The sequence below is a fragment of the Bos indicus x Bos taurus genome, chromosome X (genome assembly GCF_003369695.1).
Source record: "Bos indicus x Bos taurus breed Angus x Brahman F1 hybrid chromosome X, Bos_hybrid_MaternalHap_v2.0, whole genome shotgun sequence".
Taxonomy (NCBI): domain Eukaryota; kingdom Metazoa; phylum Chordata; class Mammalia; order Artiodactyla; family Bovidae; genus Bos; species Bos indicus x Bos taurus.
In genome coordinates, this window is record NC_040105.1 from 68,729,632 (window position 1) to 68,748,284 (window position 18,653).

Consider the following 18,653-nt stretch of genomic DNA (forward strand, 5'->3'; position numbering starts at 1 on the left):
ACATGTAGTAAAAAGGCAACATCTTGCCCTTAATTTCACTGCAGTGGTGACAGAGGAGACCTGTTGTAAATACAAGATTGAAATAAGACCCAGCACTATAATACCCAAATATTTATATTTCAATAGAAAATCACATGATATAGAAAAGAAGAGGAAGATCTCATCATGAATAAGAAAAAACAATTAACAAATGCCAACACTGAAATGACCCGAATGTTAGCATTATCTGACAAAAATTTTGAAGGGATAAAAATGATTCAACAAGCAACAACAAACATTTTTGAAACAAAAGAAAACATAGAAAGATTCAGCAGAGAAATAGAAGATATAAAGAAGAAATAAATGAAAATTTTAGAGCTGAAAATACAATAATGAATTTCTAAAGCTCAATAAATGGGCTGCCCACAAGAATGGAGGGGAAAGAAGATAAAAGTCAGTGAACTTAAGGCTAGATAAACAGAATTTTCCAAAACTGGGCAACAGAACAAAAAATGGATTGAAAAAAAAGGCCTCAGAAAGTTGTGCAACTATAAAAACAAATCCAATGTTCTTGTCATCTGATGCCCAGATAGAGAAACTATAGAGAGTGGGGCTGCAAAATACTCAAAGAAATAAAGACTGAAATTTTTTGCATATTTGCTGAAACTTGTAAACCTATAGATTCAAGAGTTTGAGTGGACTACGAACTGGATAAACAGAAACATATGCCATGACAAATCAGAGATAATCTTGTAGAAAGTAAAGGCAAAAAATTAGATAGCAGTCAGAGAGAAATGAATCATTATACATATGGGAAAAACAGCTGATAGCAGATTTCTCATCAGAAGCTAGTAGTGATCAGAGAGGGTATTTAAATATTATAAATTCTTGGTTGAATATGTGCCAAAAATATATCAACTCCCTGAATTGTTAGAGCAGCCTTCAAGCTCCACACATATCCAACCATAAATGGCTAGAAAAAGTTAACTTACTAAGGATACATCAGTTCAGTTCAGTTCAGTCACTCAGTCGTGTCCAACTCTCTGCGACCCCATGGACTGCAGCACACCCAGCCTCCCTGTCCATCACCAACTCCTGAAATTTACTCAAACTCATGCCCATTGAGTCGGTGATGCCATCCAGCCATCTCATCCTCTGTTGTCCCCTTCTCTTCCCGCCTTCAATCTTTCCCAGCATCAGGGTCTTTTCAAATGAGTCAGCTCTTCGCATCAAGTGGCCAAAGTATTGGAGTTTCAGCTTCAACATCAGTCCTTCCAGTGAATATTCAGGACTGATTTCCTTTAGGATGGACTAGTTGATCTCCCTGCAGTCCAAGGGACTCTCAAGAGTCTTCTCCAACACCACAGTTCAAAAGCATCAATTCTTCTGTGCTCAGCTTTCTTTACGGTCCAACTCTCAAATCAATACATGACTACTGGAAAAACCAAAGCTTTGACTAGATGGACCTCTGTTGGCAAAGTAATGTCTCTGCTTTTTAATATGCTCTCTAGGTTGGTCATAACTTTCCTTCCAAGGAGCAAGTGTCTTTTAATTTCGTGGCTGCAGTCAACATCTGCAGTGATTTTGGAGCCCCAAAAAATAAAGTCAGCCACTGTTTACACTGTTTCCCCAGCTATTTGCTATAAAGTGATGGGACCAGATGCCATGATCTTTGCTTTCTGAATGCTGAGCTTTAAGCCAACTTTTTCACTCTCCTCTTTCACTTTCATCAAGAGGCTTTTTAGTTGCTCTTCACTTTCTGCCATAAGGGTGGTGTCATCTGGATATCTGAGGTTATTAATAATTCTCCCAGCAATCTTGATTCCAGCCTGTGCTTCATCCAGCCCAGCCTTTCTCATGATGTACTCCGCATATAAGTTAAATAATCAGAGTGACAATGTCCAGCCGTGATGTACTCCTTTTCCTATTTGGAACCAGTCTGTTGTTCCATGTCCAGTTCTAACTGTTGCTTCCTGACCTGCATACAGGTTGCTCAAGAGGCAGGTCAGGTGGTCTGGTATTCCCATCTCTTTCAGAATTTTCCACAGTTTCTTGTGATCCACACAGTCAAAGGCTTTGGCATAGTCAATAAAGCAGAAATAGATGTTTTTCTGGAACTCTCTTGTTTTTTCAATGATCCAGCAGATGTTGGCAATTTAACCTCTGGTTCCTCTGCCTTTTCAAAATCCAGCTTGAACATCTGGAAGTTCACGGTTCACATATTGTTGAAGCCTGACTTGGAGAATTTTGAGCCTTACTTTGCTAGTGTGTGAGATGAGTGCAATTGTGTGGTAGTGTGAGCATTCTTTGGCTTTGCCTTTCTTAGGGATTGGAATGAAAACTGACCTTTTCCAGTCCTGTGCTCACTGCTGAGTTTTCCAAACTTGCTGACATATTGAGTGCAGCACTTTCACAGCGTTACCTTTCAGGATTTGAAATAGCTCAATTGGAATTCCATCACCTCCACTAGCTTTGTTTGTAGTGATGCTTCCTAAGGCCCACTTGACTTCACATTCCAGGATACCTGGCTCTAGGTGAGTGATCACACCACTGTGATTATCTGGGTCATGAAGCTCTTTTTTGTACAGTTCTTCTGTGTATTCTTGCCACCTCTTCTTAATATCTTCTGCTTCTGTTAGGTCCATACCATTCCTGTCCTTTTGTGAGCCCATCTTTGCATGAAATGTTCCCTTGGTATCTCTAATTTTCTTGAAGTGATCTCTAGTCTTTCCCATTGTATTATTTTCCTCTATTTCTTTGCACTGATCACTGAGGAAGGCTTTCTTATCTCTCCATGCTATTCTTTGGAACTCTGCATTCAAATGGGTATATCTTTCCTTTTCTCTTTGCTTTTGGTTTCTCTTTTTTTCACAGCTATTTGTAAGGCCTCCTCAGACAGCCATTTTGCTTTTTTGCATTTCTTTTTCTTGGGGATGGTCTTGATCCCTGTCTCCTGTACAATGTCATGAACAGTGGCAGACTTTATTTTCCTGGGCTCCAAAATCACTGAAGATGGTGACTGCAGCCATGAAATAAAAAGAAGCTTACTCCTTGGAAGAAAAGTTATGAGCAACCTAGACAGCACGTTAAAAGCAGAGACATTACTTTGCCAACAAAGATCCATCTAGTCAAGGTTATGGTTTTTCCAGTAATCATGTATGGATGTGAGATTTGGACTATAAAGAAAGCTGAGCACTGAAGAATTTATGCTTTTGAACTGTGGTGTTGGAGAAAGCTCTTGAGAGTCCCTTGGACTGCAGGGAGATCCAACCAGTCCATCCTAAAGGAAATCAGTCTTGAATGTTCATTGGAAGGACTGATGTTGAAGCTGAAACTCCAGTACTTTGGCCACCTGATGTGAAGAACTGTCTCACTGGAAAAGACCCTGATGCTTGGAAAGATAGAAGGCAGGAGGAGAAGGGGACGACAGTGGAAGAGATGGTTGGATGGCATCACAGACTCAATGGACATGAGTTTGAGCAAACTCTGGGAGTTGGTGATGGACAGGGAGTCCTGACGTGCTGCAGTCCATGGGGTCACAAAGAATCAGACACGACTGAACGACTGAATTGAACTGTAAAGCATTCTGGGGCATTGAGGAAAACAATAGTTTTAAATTATAGTTTAAAAAGAAAGTGAAATCATCAGTTATTGGAGTTTAACAACTGATATGGTCATAGTAATCCAAGTCTGTGCCCCAATCACTAATACTGAAGAGCTGAAATTGAATGATTCTATGAAGACCTACAAGAGCCTCCAGAAATAAAGGAAAGAAAATATCCTTTTCAGCACTGGAATGCAAAAGTAGGAAGTCAAGAGATACCTGGGATAACAGGCAAGTTTGGCCTTGGAGTACAAAATGAAGCCAGGAAAAGGCTAACAGGGTTTTGCCAAGAGAATTCACTGGTCATAGCAAACACTGTCTTCCAACAACACAAGAATTGACTCTACACATTGACATCACCAGATGGTCGATACCCAAATCACATAGATTATATTCTTTGCAGTTGAAGATAGAGATGCTCTATAGAGTCAGCAGAAACAAGATTGGGAGCTGACTGTGGCTCAGATCATGAACTCCTTATTGCCAAATTCAAACTTAAATTGAAGAAAGTAGGGAAAAGCACTAGGCTGTTCAGGTGTGACCTAAATCAAATCCCTATGATTATATACTGAAAGTGACAAATAGATTCAAGGGATTAGATCTGATAGATAGACTGCCTGAAGAATTTATGGATGGAGGTTCATGACATTGTATAGAAGGCAGTGATCAAAACCATCCACAAGAAAAAGAAATGCAAGAAGGCAGGATGGTTGTCTGAGGAGGCCTTCCAAATAGCTGAGAAAAGAAGAGAAGCAAAAGGAAAAGGAGGAAAGGAAAGATATACCTATTTGAATGCAGAGTTCCAAAGAATAGCAAGGAGAAATAAGAAAGCCTTCTTAAGTGAGCAATGCAAAGAAATAGGGGAAAGCAACAGACTGTGGAAGAGTAGAGATCTCTTCAAGAAAATTAGAGATACCAAGGGAACATTGCATGTAAAGATGAACAAATAAAGGACAGAAATTGTATGGACCTAACAGAAGCAGAAGATATTAAGAAGAGGTGGCAAGAATACACAAAAGAACTATACAATAAGGATCTTAATGACCCAGATAACCACGATGGTGTGATCACTCACCTAGAGCCAGACAACTTGGAGTGTGAACTTCAATTTGTGTGAAGTCAAGTGGACCTTAGGAAGCATCACTTCATGGCAAATAGATGTGGAAACAGTGGAAACAGTGGCTTACTTTATTTTGGGGGGCTCCAAAATCACTGCAGATGGTGACTGCAGCCATGAAATTAAAAGACGCTTACTCCTTGGAAGGAAAGTTATGACCAACTTAGACAGCATATTAAAAAGCAGAGACATTGTTTTTCCAACAAAGGTCCATCTAGTAGGATGGACCTACTATGGTTTTTCCAGTAGTCATGTATGGATCTGAGAGTTGGACTGTGAAGAAAGCTGAGTGCTGAAGAATTGATGTTTTTGAGCTGTGGTGTTGGAGAAGACTCTTGAGAGTCCCTTGGACTGCAAGGAGATCCAACCAGTCCATCCTAAAAGAGATCATTCCTGAGTGTTCATTGGAAGGACTGATGTTGAAGCTGAAACTCCAATACTTTGGCCACCTGATGCGAAGAACTGACTGATTTGAAAAGACCCTAATGATGGGAAAGATTGAAGGCAGGAGAAGAATTGGATGACAGAGGATGAGATGATTGGATGGCATCACAGACTCAATGGGCATGAGTTTGGGTAAACTCTGGGAGTTGGTGATAGACAGGGAGGCTTGGCGTGCTGCAGTCCATGGGTTCACAAAGAGTCAGACACGACTGAGCAACTGAATTAACTGAATGATGGATGGTTGGATGCAGGGAAAGAATAACGAGTAAAGATATAAGGAAAGAATAAGACTAAAAGATAAAGCATTTATTTTCAGTGTCATGAACATATTCTAAAATCAAGCATAGTGTATGTTGTAAATGTTTGTGAATATACTAAAAAAGCATTGAATTGTACAGAGTAAATGGGTGAATTTTATAATCTGTGACTTGTGTGGTAATAAAGCTTTTATTAAAATATGTATGTCATATTTGCTGCATGAAATATGGGTTAAGAGGCACCAGGTATGCATTCCCATGTGAAGAAACCTACAATTGCTCCAGCTTAATTACTGGAGAAAGTTTCCAGGCAATGTCACAGAGACTCTTAACCAAAGCAGAGGCTGCTGTCTATATGAGTTTAGGTAATGGAGGTCTCCTGGGAGGCCAAGGAGGATAGAATTTATAGAACAGCATGACAGATGAGAGATTCACACATAGAACTGTGAAGTTCTGTATGAGGTTTCACTTGAGTTTTCAATTGTTTACTAATCAGTGCATGCATGTGTGTAATCAATATAAGGAGTATAAAAAGCACTTGGAATTATTACATAAAACAATAATCAGAGATCACACAGGGCAGAGAAAAGTGCCTTTTATTAATAGCCAAAGTGGACTAACGTATGTTTCAAAGTGCATGGGGTAGAGTAATAAGAATGTTCTCATCTCAGTTGTGGGTGAAAATTAGCCATGAACTAAATTCTGGCTCTGGTCCTATCTAACAAAGTTTAAAACAATGCACAAAATGATCTGTTTCCAAGTATTTTGGAATATTTGGGATCTTGTCTTATGCTTAGCTTGTATGTTGTCAAGTGTTTGGCTCTTGACAAAATAATTCAAATAACGATTATCATTGTGGAATTTTCATTGTGTCACTGGTGGCTCAGCTGGTAAAGAATCTGCCTGCAACACAAAAGACCTGGGTTTGATCCCTAGATCAGGAAGACCCCCTGGAGAAGGAATGACTACCCACTGCAGTATTCTTGCCTGGAGAATCCCATGGACAGAGGACCCTGGTGGGCTACAGTGCATGGGGTTGCAAGAGTTGGACATGACTTAATGACTGAACTACCACTACCACATCAATGGGAAATGCAGTTGTGGCACCATGATTTTCAATGTCTCCTTATTGCATCCATTGTTAGGGGTTAGCTATTGCTTTCTCTCTCTAAGCTAGGTCATTTATGGCCATAGGAATTTAGGCAGGGAATAAAGGAAAAATGGCAACTCCCAGGGAACTTCACCCCACAAACATATATATATATATATATAAAATATTCATAAGAAAAAAATCCAGAACACAAAGTGAAAATTTACAAATAGTTGGCATCCAATTTCAAAATGAGATATGCACAATGTGAGAAATAAGGATTAGAAAAATTTATCAAACCAGCTCTAAATGATAAATATGGTAAAAATTAGCAGACTAGGATACTGAAAAAATTAGTATAACTATTTCATATGCTCAGAATATTAAAGGAAATATTGAACACATTCAATAGAGACATGTTGAATAGTCTTGAAAAGATCCAAAATGATTTTCTAGATATAAAACTGCAATGCTTGAATTGAAAATTCCTTAAGTAGACTTTGTGGAAGAAAAAGAGAATTTGGGAAATTGGCAATGGAAGATATAAAATTGAAACAGACAAAAAAAATTGGATAAAAGCTCAGGTCATCACTGAGTTCTCTGACAAGTTCAAATGGCCATATATAAGTGAATTCAAAGACCCCAAAGCCGAGGGTAAGAGGAGCAGTAAAATATTTGAAGAATAATGGCTGAAATGTTTCCAAATTTGATTAAAAAAAAAAAAAAAAAACAAACACAAACTCACAGATCTAAAAAGTTCAGTAGCCTTCAGAATAATACAAGTGAGGAAAATTACACGATGGCACTCATCATGAAATCGCTTAAAACTATTATAAAGAGCAAATCATCAAATGGTAGTCAAAGAGAAAAAAGAAACATTGCATACCAAATAATAAAGATATAAATGGCATTAGATTTCTCAGTCAAAAATGTGCAAGCAAGAAGACAATGGAGTAATAACTTCAAGGCACTGAAAGAAAAATAAAAAGTATACTTAGAACTATTTTGTCAGTGAAACTGCTTTGCAAAACTATAGGCAAAATACTTTCTCAGAAATAAAATATCTCAAAGTATTCATTGCCAGCAGGTCTTCATTACAATAAATGTGAAATGCATTCCTTCAAGCACAAGGAAAAAAATACCAGATAGAAATCTGGATCTAACTAAGGAATGAAAAGCACAAAAATTGGAAAAATACATGAATAAATATAAACATATCTTATTATGTAAATATAGCCCAAAATAATAAACTATTCCCAGATAAATGACTGGAGAAGGCAATGGCAACCCACTCTAGTACTCTTGCCTGGAAAATCCCACGGACGGAGGAGCCTGGTAGGCTGCAGTCCATGGGGTCGCTGAGGGTCGGGCACGACTGAGCGACTTCACTTTCACTTTTCACTTTCCTGCATTGGAGAAGGAAATGGCAACCCACTCCAGTGTTCTTGCCTGGAGAATCCCAGGGACGGGGGAGCCTGGTGGGCTGCCATCTATGGGGTCGCACAGAGTCGGACACGACTGAAGCGCCTTAGCAGCGGCAGCAGATAAATGACAACAGTGGAGTCTATACCATATACAAAATTTAAATGCATTACAAAACTAGTTCATAGTCCAGAGGGAGGAAGAAAAAGAAATAAGATGATGTAAGTTTCTTATAGAATGTATTAAGCATAGTATCACTTGAAGTTAGACTATGATAAATCAAAAATATATACCATAAGACTCGAAGCAACCACTAATATAATTCAATAGAGTTATAGTTAAAAGGCAGCAATGCATAAAAAATAATTATGACAAATATTATATTAATCTATAAGAAGGTAAAAATAGGATAAAGTGACCAATAAACAAGTGGAACAATTAGAAAACAAACATCAAGACTATAATTGAAATTTCAATCATATCAACATTCACACTAATTGTAAATGATACAAATATCCAAAATAAATCAGACCATCAGATTGAATGGGAAAAAAAAGCCATATGTTGCCTACTATGAATTAACAATAATAAATTAAATACAAAGAGGTTAAAAATAAAAACAGAAAACACTTAAAGGACTTTAAAAAGATATACTATGCAAACAGTAATAAAAGGGACCAATGTCTGTATTAATGTTATATGAAGTAGATTTTAGAGCAAAGAAAATTATCAAAAATAATCTATTCATAATAATAAGCTGTCAATTATTCAAGAGGACAAAGTTATAAACGTTCATGTGCCTATTAATACAGTCATAAAATATATGAGGCAAAAACTGATAAAATTGCAAGAATAAATAGAGAAGGTCAGAATTATAATTGGAGAATCTTATAACACTCTTTTAATAATTGATGTAACAAGTAGCAAAAAGTCAGTAAATATGTTGACTTGAAAAGTACTATCAACCAACTTAACAAACCCAAAAATATCAGAATAAAATTCTTTTCAAGTTCATACAGATCATATGCCAACAAAGACCATTTGGGGGGCCATAAAATAAGCTCAATACATTTTTAAAAGTTCAAATTATACTAGGTATATTTTTTTGTCTAAATGGATTTAAATTATAAATCAATATCTGTAAAATTCCCAAATATTTACAAAGTAAATAAAATACTTTTAAATAACCCATGAATCACAGAATAAATCAAAATGAAATTAGAAAGCATTTTGAGCTGAAATAAAATAAAAATAAAACATAAAAATTTGTGGGATGTCACTGAGGCAGTAGTTAGAGAAAAATTTATGGCACTAAATACTTGTATTCAGTTTAGTCGCTCAGTCATGTCTGACTCTTCGCAACCCCATGGACCACAGTATGCCAGGCCTACCTGTTCATCACCAACTCCTTCAGTTTACTCAAACTTATCTCCATTGAGTTGGTGATGCCATCCAACCATCTCATCCTCTGTCGTCCCCTTCTCCTCCTGCCGTCAATCTTTCCCAGCATCAGGGTCTTTTCAAATGAGTCAGTTCTTCGCATCAGGTGGCCAAAGTATTGGAGTTTCAGCTTCAACATCAGTCCTTCCAATGAATATTCAGGACTGGTTTCCTTTAGGATTGACTGGTTGAAGCTCCTTGCAGTCCAAGGGACTCTCTCAAGAGCCTTCTCTAACACCACAGCTCAAAAACATCAATTCTTCAGCGCTCAGCTTTCTTTCTAGTCCAACTCTCACATGCATACATGACTACTGGAAAAACCATAGCCTTGACTAGATGGACCTTTGTTGGCAAAACAATGTCTCTGCTTTTTAATATTCTGTCTAGATTGGTCATAACTTTCCTTCAAAGGAGTAAGCGTCTTTTAATTTCATGGCTGCAGTTACCATCTGCAGTGATTTTGGAGCCCCCCAAAATAAAGTCAGCCACTGTTTCCCCATCTATTTGCCATGAAGAGATGGGACTGGATGCCATGATCTTTGTTTTCCAAATGTTGAGTTTTAAGCCAACTTTTTCACTCTCCTCTACGTGTATTTGAAAGATGAAAGGTCTGAATCAAATGACCTCAGCCTCTACTTTATGAAGCTAGAAAATAGAGGCAATAAACTTCAAAATATGCAGAAAATTGAAATAATACTTATCAGAGAAGAAGACAATAAAATTAAAAACCAAAAATGATAGAAAAACAATGAAACAAAAAAATGTTTCTTGGAAAAGATCAACAAAATTGATAAATGAAGTGACTTGAACCACTGTACTACCAGGTTCTAGACAGAGCAGAGGAAAGAAGGAAACCACAAGGAAAAATGTTAAGAATACATAGCATGAGAACTAATGCTGGTTAACATTAAGCTGTAAGGAAAAAAAAAAGACCTCATTAGTGAGGTCTTTCAATTACCTGTTTCATATTGTTATCATTACCTCAATTAAACATAATATAAAAAATTTTAATATAAAAATTTGTCTTGAAGGAAATAATTTTATGGCATGATATTTGTATATTGCAAAAAATAATGTGCTTTTGTATGAAAATTGTTATGATAGGCATAAAATTTGTGGGAGGTGGAGATTACTAATATGGTTAGTAGGAGGGAAAAAAAGACCAAGAGGCAGTGTTTTGGACAATTTGCAAGGTTATAAGTTATAACTTTGCAAAGATGTAGATTATAGGTCTACATAAGAAAGTTTGCAATAATCTATTTAAAATATCAAAGAGTGAACTAGATAAGCAGAGATTTTAGAGTGGTGAGGATTGTATGACTTAGAAAATAAAGGTATTCCTAAAGAATAACCATTACCACAAAACTTAGCAATATAAATGTTAGACTTTATATTTCATTCAAAGCTTACTAATTTGAGCTATAAGTTCATTGAAGGATTATAAGTATTAAAAAAACAATAATTATATATATATATGTATGTATTCTATGAAAGAAGAAAATGAAATTTCACAAAAAAGAACCATAAAATCTCAGGAATTCTTCTATTTTGGAAGATCGGCATCACCTAATTCATTAAGGAAAATTCTCATGAGTAATCGTTAATATTTTTCCCTCACTGAATTTTTATATCCTCTAAAACCTTCCCTAGTCACTTAGGTAAAGATTTATCATCTGGAGAAAATAAAATCTGAAAAAAAAAAAAAAAAAAAAGAATACATAGCATGAGTTAGATCACAGTGGTCTTGTTCCCTTACCGGTCAAAGTCTGCTTCACTTGTTACAAGAGTTGTCGCCTGGCCCCTCTCATCCAGTGTGACTGTTGATCTTGCCTGTTCTACATGGACTGCCTGGAGCCTCACTCACTGCCATGCCTCTGGGCAGGTGGATGTCTGAATCACATCGAACATGTGGTGCTGAACCAGAACATGACACTGAGCCACTGGTGCCAAGTGTTTGATCGTTTCCAGAATACAATTTCGCAGCACATTGTCAAAATGGACTTTCTGAACTGCATCCACGAGAAGCATCCTCCCAACTGCTGTGTGCTCCAGTAGGTCAAAAGAAGCTTGAAGACAATCCCATGTACCAAGAGAAACCAGCAATTCTCAAATATTGCCACTTGGTGGCAGTCAAGTGATCACATGGATCACAGCCGTATGTAACTCAATGAAGCTACAAGCCATGCCATGCAGAGCCACACAAGACAGACAGGTCATGGTGGAGAGTTCTGACAAAATGTGGTCCAGTGTAGAAGAGAATGGCAAACCACTTCACTGTTCTTGCCTTGAGAACCCTAGTATGAAAAGGCAAAAAGATGACACCAGAAGATGAGCTCCCTAGATCAGTAGGTATCCAATATGTTACTGGTAAAGAGTGGAAAAATAGCTCCAGAAAGAATGAAGTGGCTGGGCCAAAACAGAAACAACACTCAGTTGTGGATGTCTCTGGTGGTGAAAGTAAAGTCCAATGCTGTATAGAACAATATTGCATAGGAACCTGGAATGTTAGGTCTATGATCAAGGTAAATTAGACATGGTCAAGCAGGAGATAAGAAGAATGAACATTGACATTTTAGGAATCAGTGAACCAAAATGGATGGGAATGGGAGAATTTAATTCAGATGACTGTTATATCTACTACTGTGGGCAAGAATCCCTTAGAAGAAATGGAGTAGCCCTCATACTCAAGAAAAGAGTCTGAAATGCAGTAGTTGGGTGCGATCTCAAAAATGACAGAATGATCTCAGTTCATTCCCAAGGCAAACCATTCATCATCAGAGTAACCCAATTCTATGCACCAACCACTAATACCAAAGAAGATGAATTGAATGATTCTATGAAGACCTACGAGACTTTCTAGAACTAACACCCCAAAAAGATGTCCTTTTCATTATAGGAGACTGGAATGCAAAAGTAGGAAGTCAAGAGATACCTGGAGTAACAGGCAAGTTTGGCCTTGGAGTACAAAATGCAGCAGGGAAAAGGCTAACAGAGTTTGCCAAGAGAATGCACTGGTCATAGTAAACATTCTCTTCCAACAACATAAGAGATGACTATACACATGGACATGACCAGATGGTCAATAACAAAATCAGACTTGCGGGGAGCTGCCCGTGAGAACGGGGTCCTTTGTCTGAAGGACACAGCTCTGGGAGCTGCCTCAGTCCTTGAGGGTTTGCTTGCAAACATAGCTCTCTGTCCCGCCACCCCAGAGATTAGGCGCTTATTTACTGCAGGCACCTGGAGTTCTGTGCAAACTTCTCATGCACAGAGAAATGTTATCTGGTGTAAGAAATAATAACAGGGAGCCATTCCCATGCTCTCAAGACTTCTTGTGACTGTTTGTAAGATGTATAGGCTAACCAAGAAAAAATGTCAACTGTTTTGTCTCTCTCACGCTTTTCTGTATAAATATGAGATGTTGAATAAAGTTGGTGTCAGACTGCGTCCCTTCGTGGTGACGTGTCTGAACCTCTCGACCCCATCTTTGTAGTCTCTTGCTTTAGTTTCTTTCTTAGCCCCGCCGTGCACGTTCTCGGGACCTGATCGACTTTGCCGGCTGGCTCCGGCAGGTGGCGCCCGAACAGGGACCCGAGAATCGGAGTGCGACGACGGCCGCTGCCCGCCAAGATTGAGGTAAGTAAAGAGGAATTCCTAAGTAATTAAAAGTAAAGGGCAGGGAGGGTGATTGTCGAGAGTAATAAATCATGGGACAAGGCAATAGCCGCCAGTTATTTGTACATATGTTGAAAACTATGTTAAAAGGTAGGGGAATTCATGTAAATAAGTTACAGCTAGAAAAGTTTTTACTTTTTATTGAAGAGGTTTGTCCCTGGTTTCCAGAGGAAGGAACAGTTAGTCTGGAAACTTGGAAAAAAGTAGGAAAACAATTGCAGACATATTATTCCTTACATGGTCCCAATCGTGTTCCTGTGGATGCTTTTTCTTTGTGGACTCTCATAAGAGACTGCCTGGATCCTGAACATGAGGGACATAAAATTCAAACGGCTCTCAGGGATTCCACAGGACCCGAAGTTACAGAGCCTTCTGCCCCATCACCTGAGCCGCTTTATGCTGTGCCTGAGGGAACAGCTTATAAGGCTGGAGGGAGTGATGATGTGTTAAGCTCTGATGAACAGAAAGAGTTAAATGAACAAGCGGCTCAGAACCATAGAGAGGATATGCCTTGGGAGATGATGGTTAACATGGAATCCCCCCCAGGAAAAGGGGAATTAAAGCATTCAGGGCTTTCTGAAGAACAGCTGGAGAATTTAATTCAGAAGATTGTTATAGCAGTAAAAAAGGATGCACAGGGAGACTCCCACTCCAGCCAGCCTGTGCCTCCAGCATATCCTCCCTCGGTTCTTGCTGGACTCGATCCACCTCCGCCTTTCGTAGAACCGCGAGAGCTTATATCTATCCCTGCTTCTTTGCCCGGTGAAAACATAAAAATTAAAAGTGAGATATTATTATCTCCTCTTCAACAAGCAATTAAGCGAGCTAATGAAGAAGGAGAACATATTCCCGGGTTTTCAGGAATCTATCCAGTGTTTGAAAATGATCAACAGCAGAGGTATTATGAGCCGCTGCCCTTTAAGCAACTGAAAGAGTTAAAAATGGCTTGTGCACAATATGGCCCGACTGCGTCGTTTACTCAGGCTATTATAGAGGCTTTAGGAAATCAAAATCTGCCACCTAATGATTGGAAACAGGTTGCTCGAGCTTGTTTATCTGGAGGAGATTATTTACTATGGAAATCTGAGTTTGCTGAGCAATGTGGGATCACAGCCGATATCAATCGGCGACAGGGACTGAACACCACTTATGAAATGATGGTGGGAGAGGGAGAATATCGAGACACTAATAGTCAACTTAATTATTTACCTGGAGCCTACCCTCAGATTAGTGCTGCGGCTCTACAAGCATGGAAAAAGCTTCCAAATTCTGATAAAAAGACTGAAGATTTATCTAAAATTCGCCAGGGGCCAGATGAGCCATATCAGGATTTTGTTGCCCGCCTGCTTGAGACAATTGGTAAAATGATAGGGGATGAGCAGGCGGGGATGGTGTTGACTAAACAGCTTGCTTATGAGAACGCCAATTCGGCTTGTCAAGCTGCCCTGAGACCTTACAGGAAAAAGGGAGGCTTATCCGATTATGTACAAATTTGTGCCGATATCAGCCCTTCGTACGTTCAAGGCATAACTTTGGCCACGACATTACAAGGATTATTGCCTTAGCTGGTTTTAGTGGACGGCTTGATAATCATTATCCCTCAGATAAAATTTTGCAATTTGCTCATTATCACCAATTTCTCTTCCCAAAAATCGTTGTTTCTCAGCCCCTTGCCGACGCCCTAACTGTATTTACTGATGGCTCTTCTAATGGAATAGCTAGTTTGATTATACAGGACAATACTACCACCTGGCATACTAATTATAAGTCTGCTCAAGAAGTAGAACTATTTGCTGTTTTTCAGGCTTTATTACAAATTTCTGCTCCATTTAATTTATATTCTGACAGTCAATATATCATAAGAGCCTTAAACACTATTGAGACTGTTCCATTTATTGGTACCCTGAATTCTACTATCCAAACTCTTTTTCGTGATATACAACATTTAATTTGCTCCAGAGTTAATAAATGCTATTTTGGTCATATTCGTGCTCACTCTGGACTTCCTGGACCTTTAGCACGAGGCAATGCTTTGGCTGATGAAGCTACACGTATGATATTTCCTTCATTGGAACAAATGGCAAAAACTTCCCACAGCTTACACCATCAAACAGCAATAGCTTAAGACTTCAATTTGGCATTACTCGAGAAGCTGCCAGACAGATTGTTAAGCAATGTCAAACGTGTCCTCAGTTTTTTAGCGTCCCCCACTATGGAGTTAATCCTCGAGGATTGTTGCCAAACGATATATGGCAAATGGATGTTACCCATATTCCTGAATTTGGTAAACAAAAATTTGTTCATGTTACTATTGACACCTTCTCCGGCTTTTTACATGCCTCTCTACAATCCGGAGAAGCTAGCAAACATTGTATAGCTCATTGCATTAAATGTTTTGCTGTTATGGGAACCCCTAAAACCATAAAAACAGACAATGGTCCAGGATACACTGGAAAAAATTTTCAATTATTTTGTACGCAATTGTCTATCTCACATAAAACAGGTATCCCTTATAATCCGCAAGGTCAAGGAATTATTGAACGGGCACATCAAACTCTCAAACATCAATTGCAAAAACTAAAGAAGGGGGAATTGTATCCCAATACCCCCTCCAACTTTCTAAACCATGCTTTATTTGTTCTAAATTTTTTACAATTGGATATAAGTGGCAGTTCAGCAGCACAGCGATTTTGGAACTTTGATGCACAAACAATAAGACCTAAAGTCTTTTGGAAAGACCCACTTGTAGGAAAATGGTATGGACCAGATCCAGTACTAATCTGGGGACGAGGGCATGTTTGTGTTTTCCCACAGGATGCCGAAGCGCCGCGCTGGCTGCCGGAAAGGTTGGTACGCACGGCGGAGACAGTCTCTAGCAAATCAGATGAGGAGATTGACAATTCAAGAGCATGATGAATTACCATCTCGGCAACAACTTCAGGCATTGATGCGAGAGGCACAGAATCGTGTTGCGGTGCAGGGCGATCCGATATCACCTTTAAGCTTCCTGATAACCTTATTAATTATCTTAAATCAGATTAACACTGCACACTCTGAAGAATATTCAAGTGCTTACTGGGCTTATTTTCCCGATCCTCCCCTTCTCCAACCCGTGGGCTGGGAGGGTCGGTCTATTCCCATATACACTAATGATACTGTGGCTTTGGGTGGTTTTTCAGATAAACATATTATTCCTAATCAAGTTAATTTCTCTTATCATGGAGTGTTTGATCGCTTACCTATTTGTCTGTCTAGATATTTTAATTCAACAGGATGTCTTTTTGTTGGGGAGTCCGGATATGCTGATTTTGACAATGGTTGGAGCCTGTATATTCCTGGAGTAACGAAAGAGTCTGGAATTCCTCAACATCGTAATGGAACTGGTCCTTTAGATATTCCTTTCTGCGACTTTGGAACAAGGGGAAGAGTCACTGCTGCACCATGGAAACTGTGTCGAGATGGAACTGCTACGGTTTATAACATATTTGGGACAAATGAGTCATTGTGGGACTGGTCTCCAGACTCAGCCCGAAACCCTGGAGCTCAAGATAATAGGAACTTTGCATCCCGTATTTGGAACTTGGGCGGCTCTAAAGTGTTCCAAACAGAAATCTGGAAACTAGCTGCCGCCCTTGGATGTGAGGGTTCCTACCTTCAGGTGGGATCGAAAGTGAGACACGGTCATTTGTGGAATCTCACCATGAGATACCCTCGTGCATGTGTGCCTCACCCTTATGCTTTACTAGTAGGATCTGTAAAAATACAACCTGGGTTACAAAATTATAATGTAACTTGTAACAATTGTACTTTGACTAACTGTGTTAGGGGAATTACTAATCAAACTAGGGTTCTAGTCTTAAGACAGCCTGCTTTTGTTATGGTTCCTGTAAAGATTAATGGGTCTTGGTATGATGAAAGGGGACTTGAACTTTGGAGAGAAGTAGAGGGTGCTTTAATGCGTTATCGCAGGGGAATAGGGTTAATAATTCTGGGATTTGTAGCTTTGGTAACTCTTATTGCTTCCTCGATTACTGAAGCCCTGTCTTTGGCACAATCAGTGCAAACTGCAACTTTTGTTAATAATCTGGCACAAAATGCATCCGTTGCCCTGGGGACTCAAGAAGATATTGACAAAAAGCTAGAGGATCGATTGAATGCCCTTTATGATGTTGTAAAATATTTAGGTGAAGAGGTTCAAAGTATAAAGTTGAGATTACGAGTACAATGTCATGCTGATTTTCGATAGATCTGTGTTACTCCCAAAAAATATAATGGTAGTATAACTGCTTGGGATAAGGTGAAAGCTCATTTAGAAGGTATTTGGCATAATGAAAATATTTCCTTAGATTTGCTGCATCTACATCAGGAAATAATGAACATTGAAAATGCACCCAGACCTGATTTGGATGTTGCAAAAAGAGCTGAGTCCTTTGTTAAAGAACTTTTTCGACATGTACCTACTGTCAATAGTATTTGGTACTTGGGAGCAGCCATGGGAGGACTGTTCTTAATAATTTTAACTGTTTTATTTCTTGCACCTTGTTTAATTAAAAAACTGATTGATGATCTATGGATCATAAAGGCTTCCATCTATGGAAATGGTCTGCGGTTAAAGGAACATAAGCGTGTGCCTATATAAAAAAAAAGGGGGAGTTGCGGGGAGCTGCCCGTGAGAACGGGGTCCTTTGTCTGAAGGACACAGCTCTGGGAGCTGCCTCAGTCCTTGAGGGTTTGCTTGCAAACATAGCTCTCTGTCCCGCCACCCCAGAGATTAGGCGCTTATTTACTGCAGGCACCTGGAGTTCTGTGCAAACTTCTCATGCACAGAGAAATGTTATCTGGTGTAAGAAATAATAACAGGGAGCCATTCCCATGCTCTCAAGACTTCTTGTGACTGTTTGTAAGATGTATAGGCTAACCAAGAAAAAATGTCAACTGTTTTGTCTCTCTCACGCTTTTCTGTATAAATATGAGATGTTGAATAAAGTTGGTGTCAGACTGCGTCCCTTCGTGGTGACGTGTCTGAACCTCTCGACCCCATCTTTGTAGTCTCTTGCTTTAGTTTCTTTCTTAGCCCCGCCGTGCACGTTCTCGGGACCTGATCGACTTTGCCGGCTGGCTCCGGCACAGACTGATTATATTCTTTGCAGCTAAAGATGGAGAAACTCTATAAAGTCAGCATAAATAAGATTGGGAGCTGACTATGGCTCAGATCATGAACTCCTTATTGCAAAATTCAGACTTAAATTGAAGAAAGTAGGAAAAACCACTGGGCCACTCAGGTATGACCTAAATCAAATCCCTTATAATTATACAGTGGAAGTGACAAATAGATCAAGGGATTAGATCTGGTAGACAGAGTACCTGAAGAACTATGATGAAGGAGGCGGTGATCAAAACCATCCCAAAGGAAAAGAAATGCAAGAAGGCAAAATGGTTGTCTGAGAAGGCCTTACAAATAGCTGAGAAAAGAAGCAAAAGACAAAGGAGAAAGGGAAAGGTATACCTAACTGAATGCAGAGTTCCAGTGAATAGCAACGAGAGATAAATCTCTAGGCAGATTGATTAGAAACAATGAAAGGTGATGAAAAATATCACCTCTGCAGATTCTACATATGTTAAATA

The 18,653-nt window shown here is 39.0% G+C and overlaps 1 protein-coding gene across 1 annotated transcript; it reads left to right on the forward strand.

Annotated features, from left to right (window-relative positions):
• Positions 1-12,868: 12,868 nt before the first annotated feature.
• On the forward strand, positions 12,869-17,735 carry LOC113887467. Its single transcript, XM_027534614.1, has 2 exons — positions 12,869-12,989; positions 15,843-17,735. Exon 2 carries the CDS (start codon positions 15,844-15,846, stop codon positions 17,272-17,274), a length of 1,431 nt encoding a protein of 476 aa, XP_027390415.1. The 5' UTR covers positions 12,869-12,989; position 15,843; the 3' UTR covers positions 17,275-17,735.
• Positions 17,736-18,653: the final 918 nt, after the last annotated feature.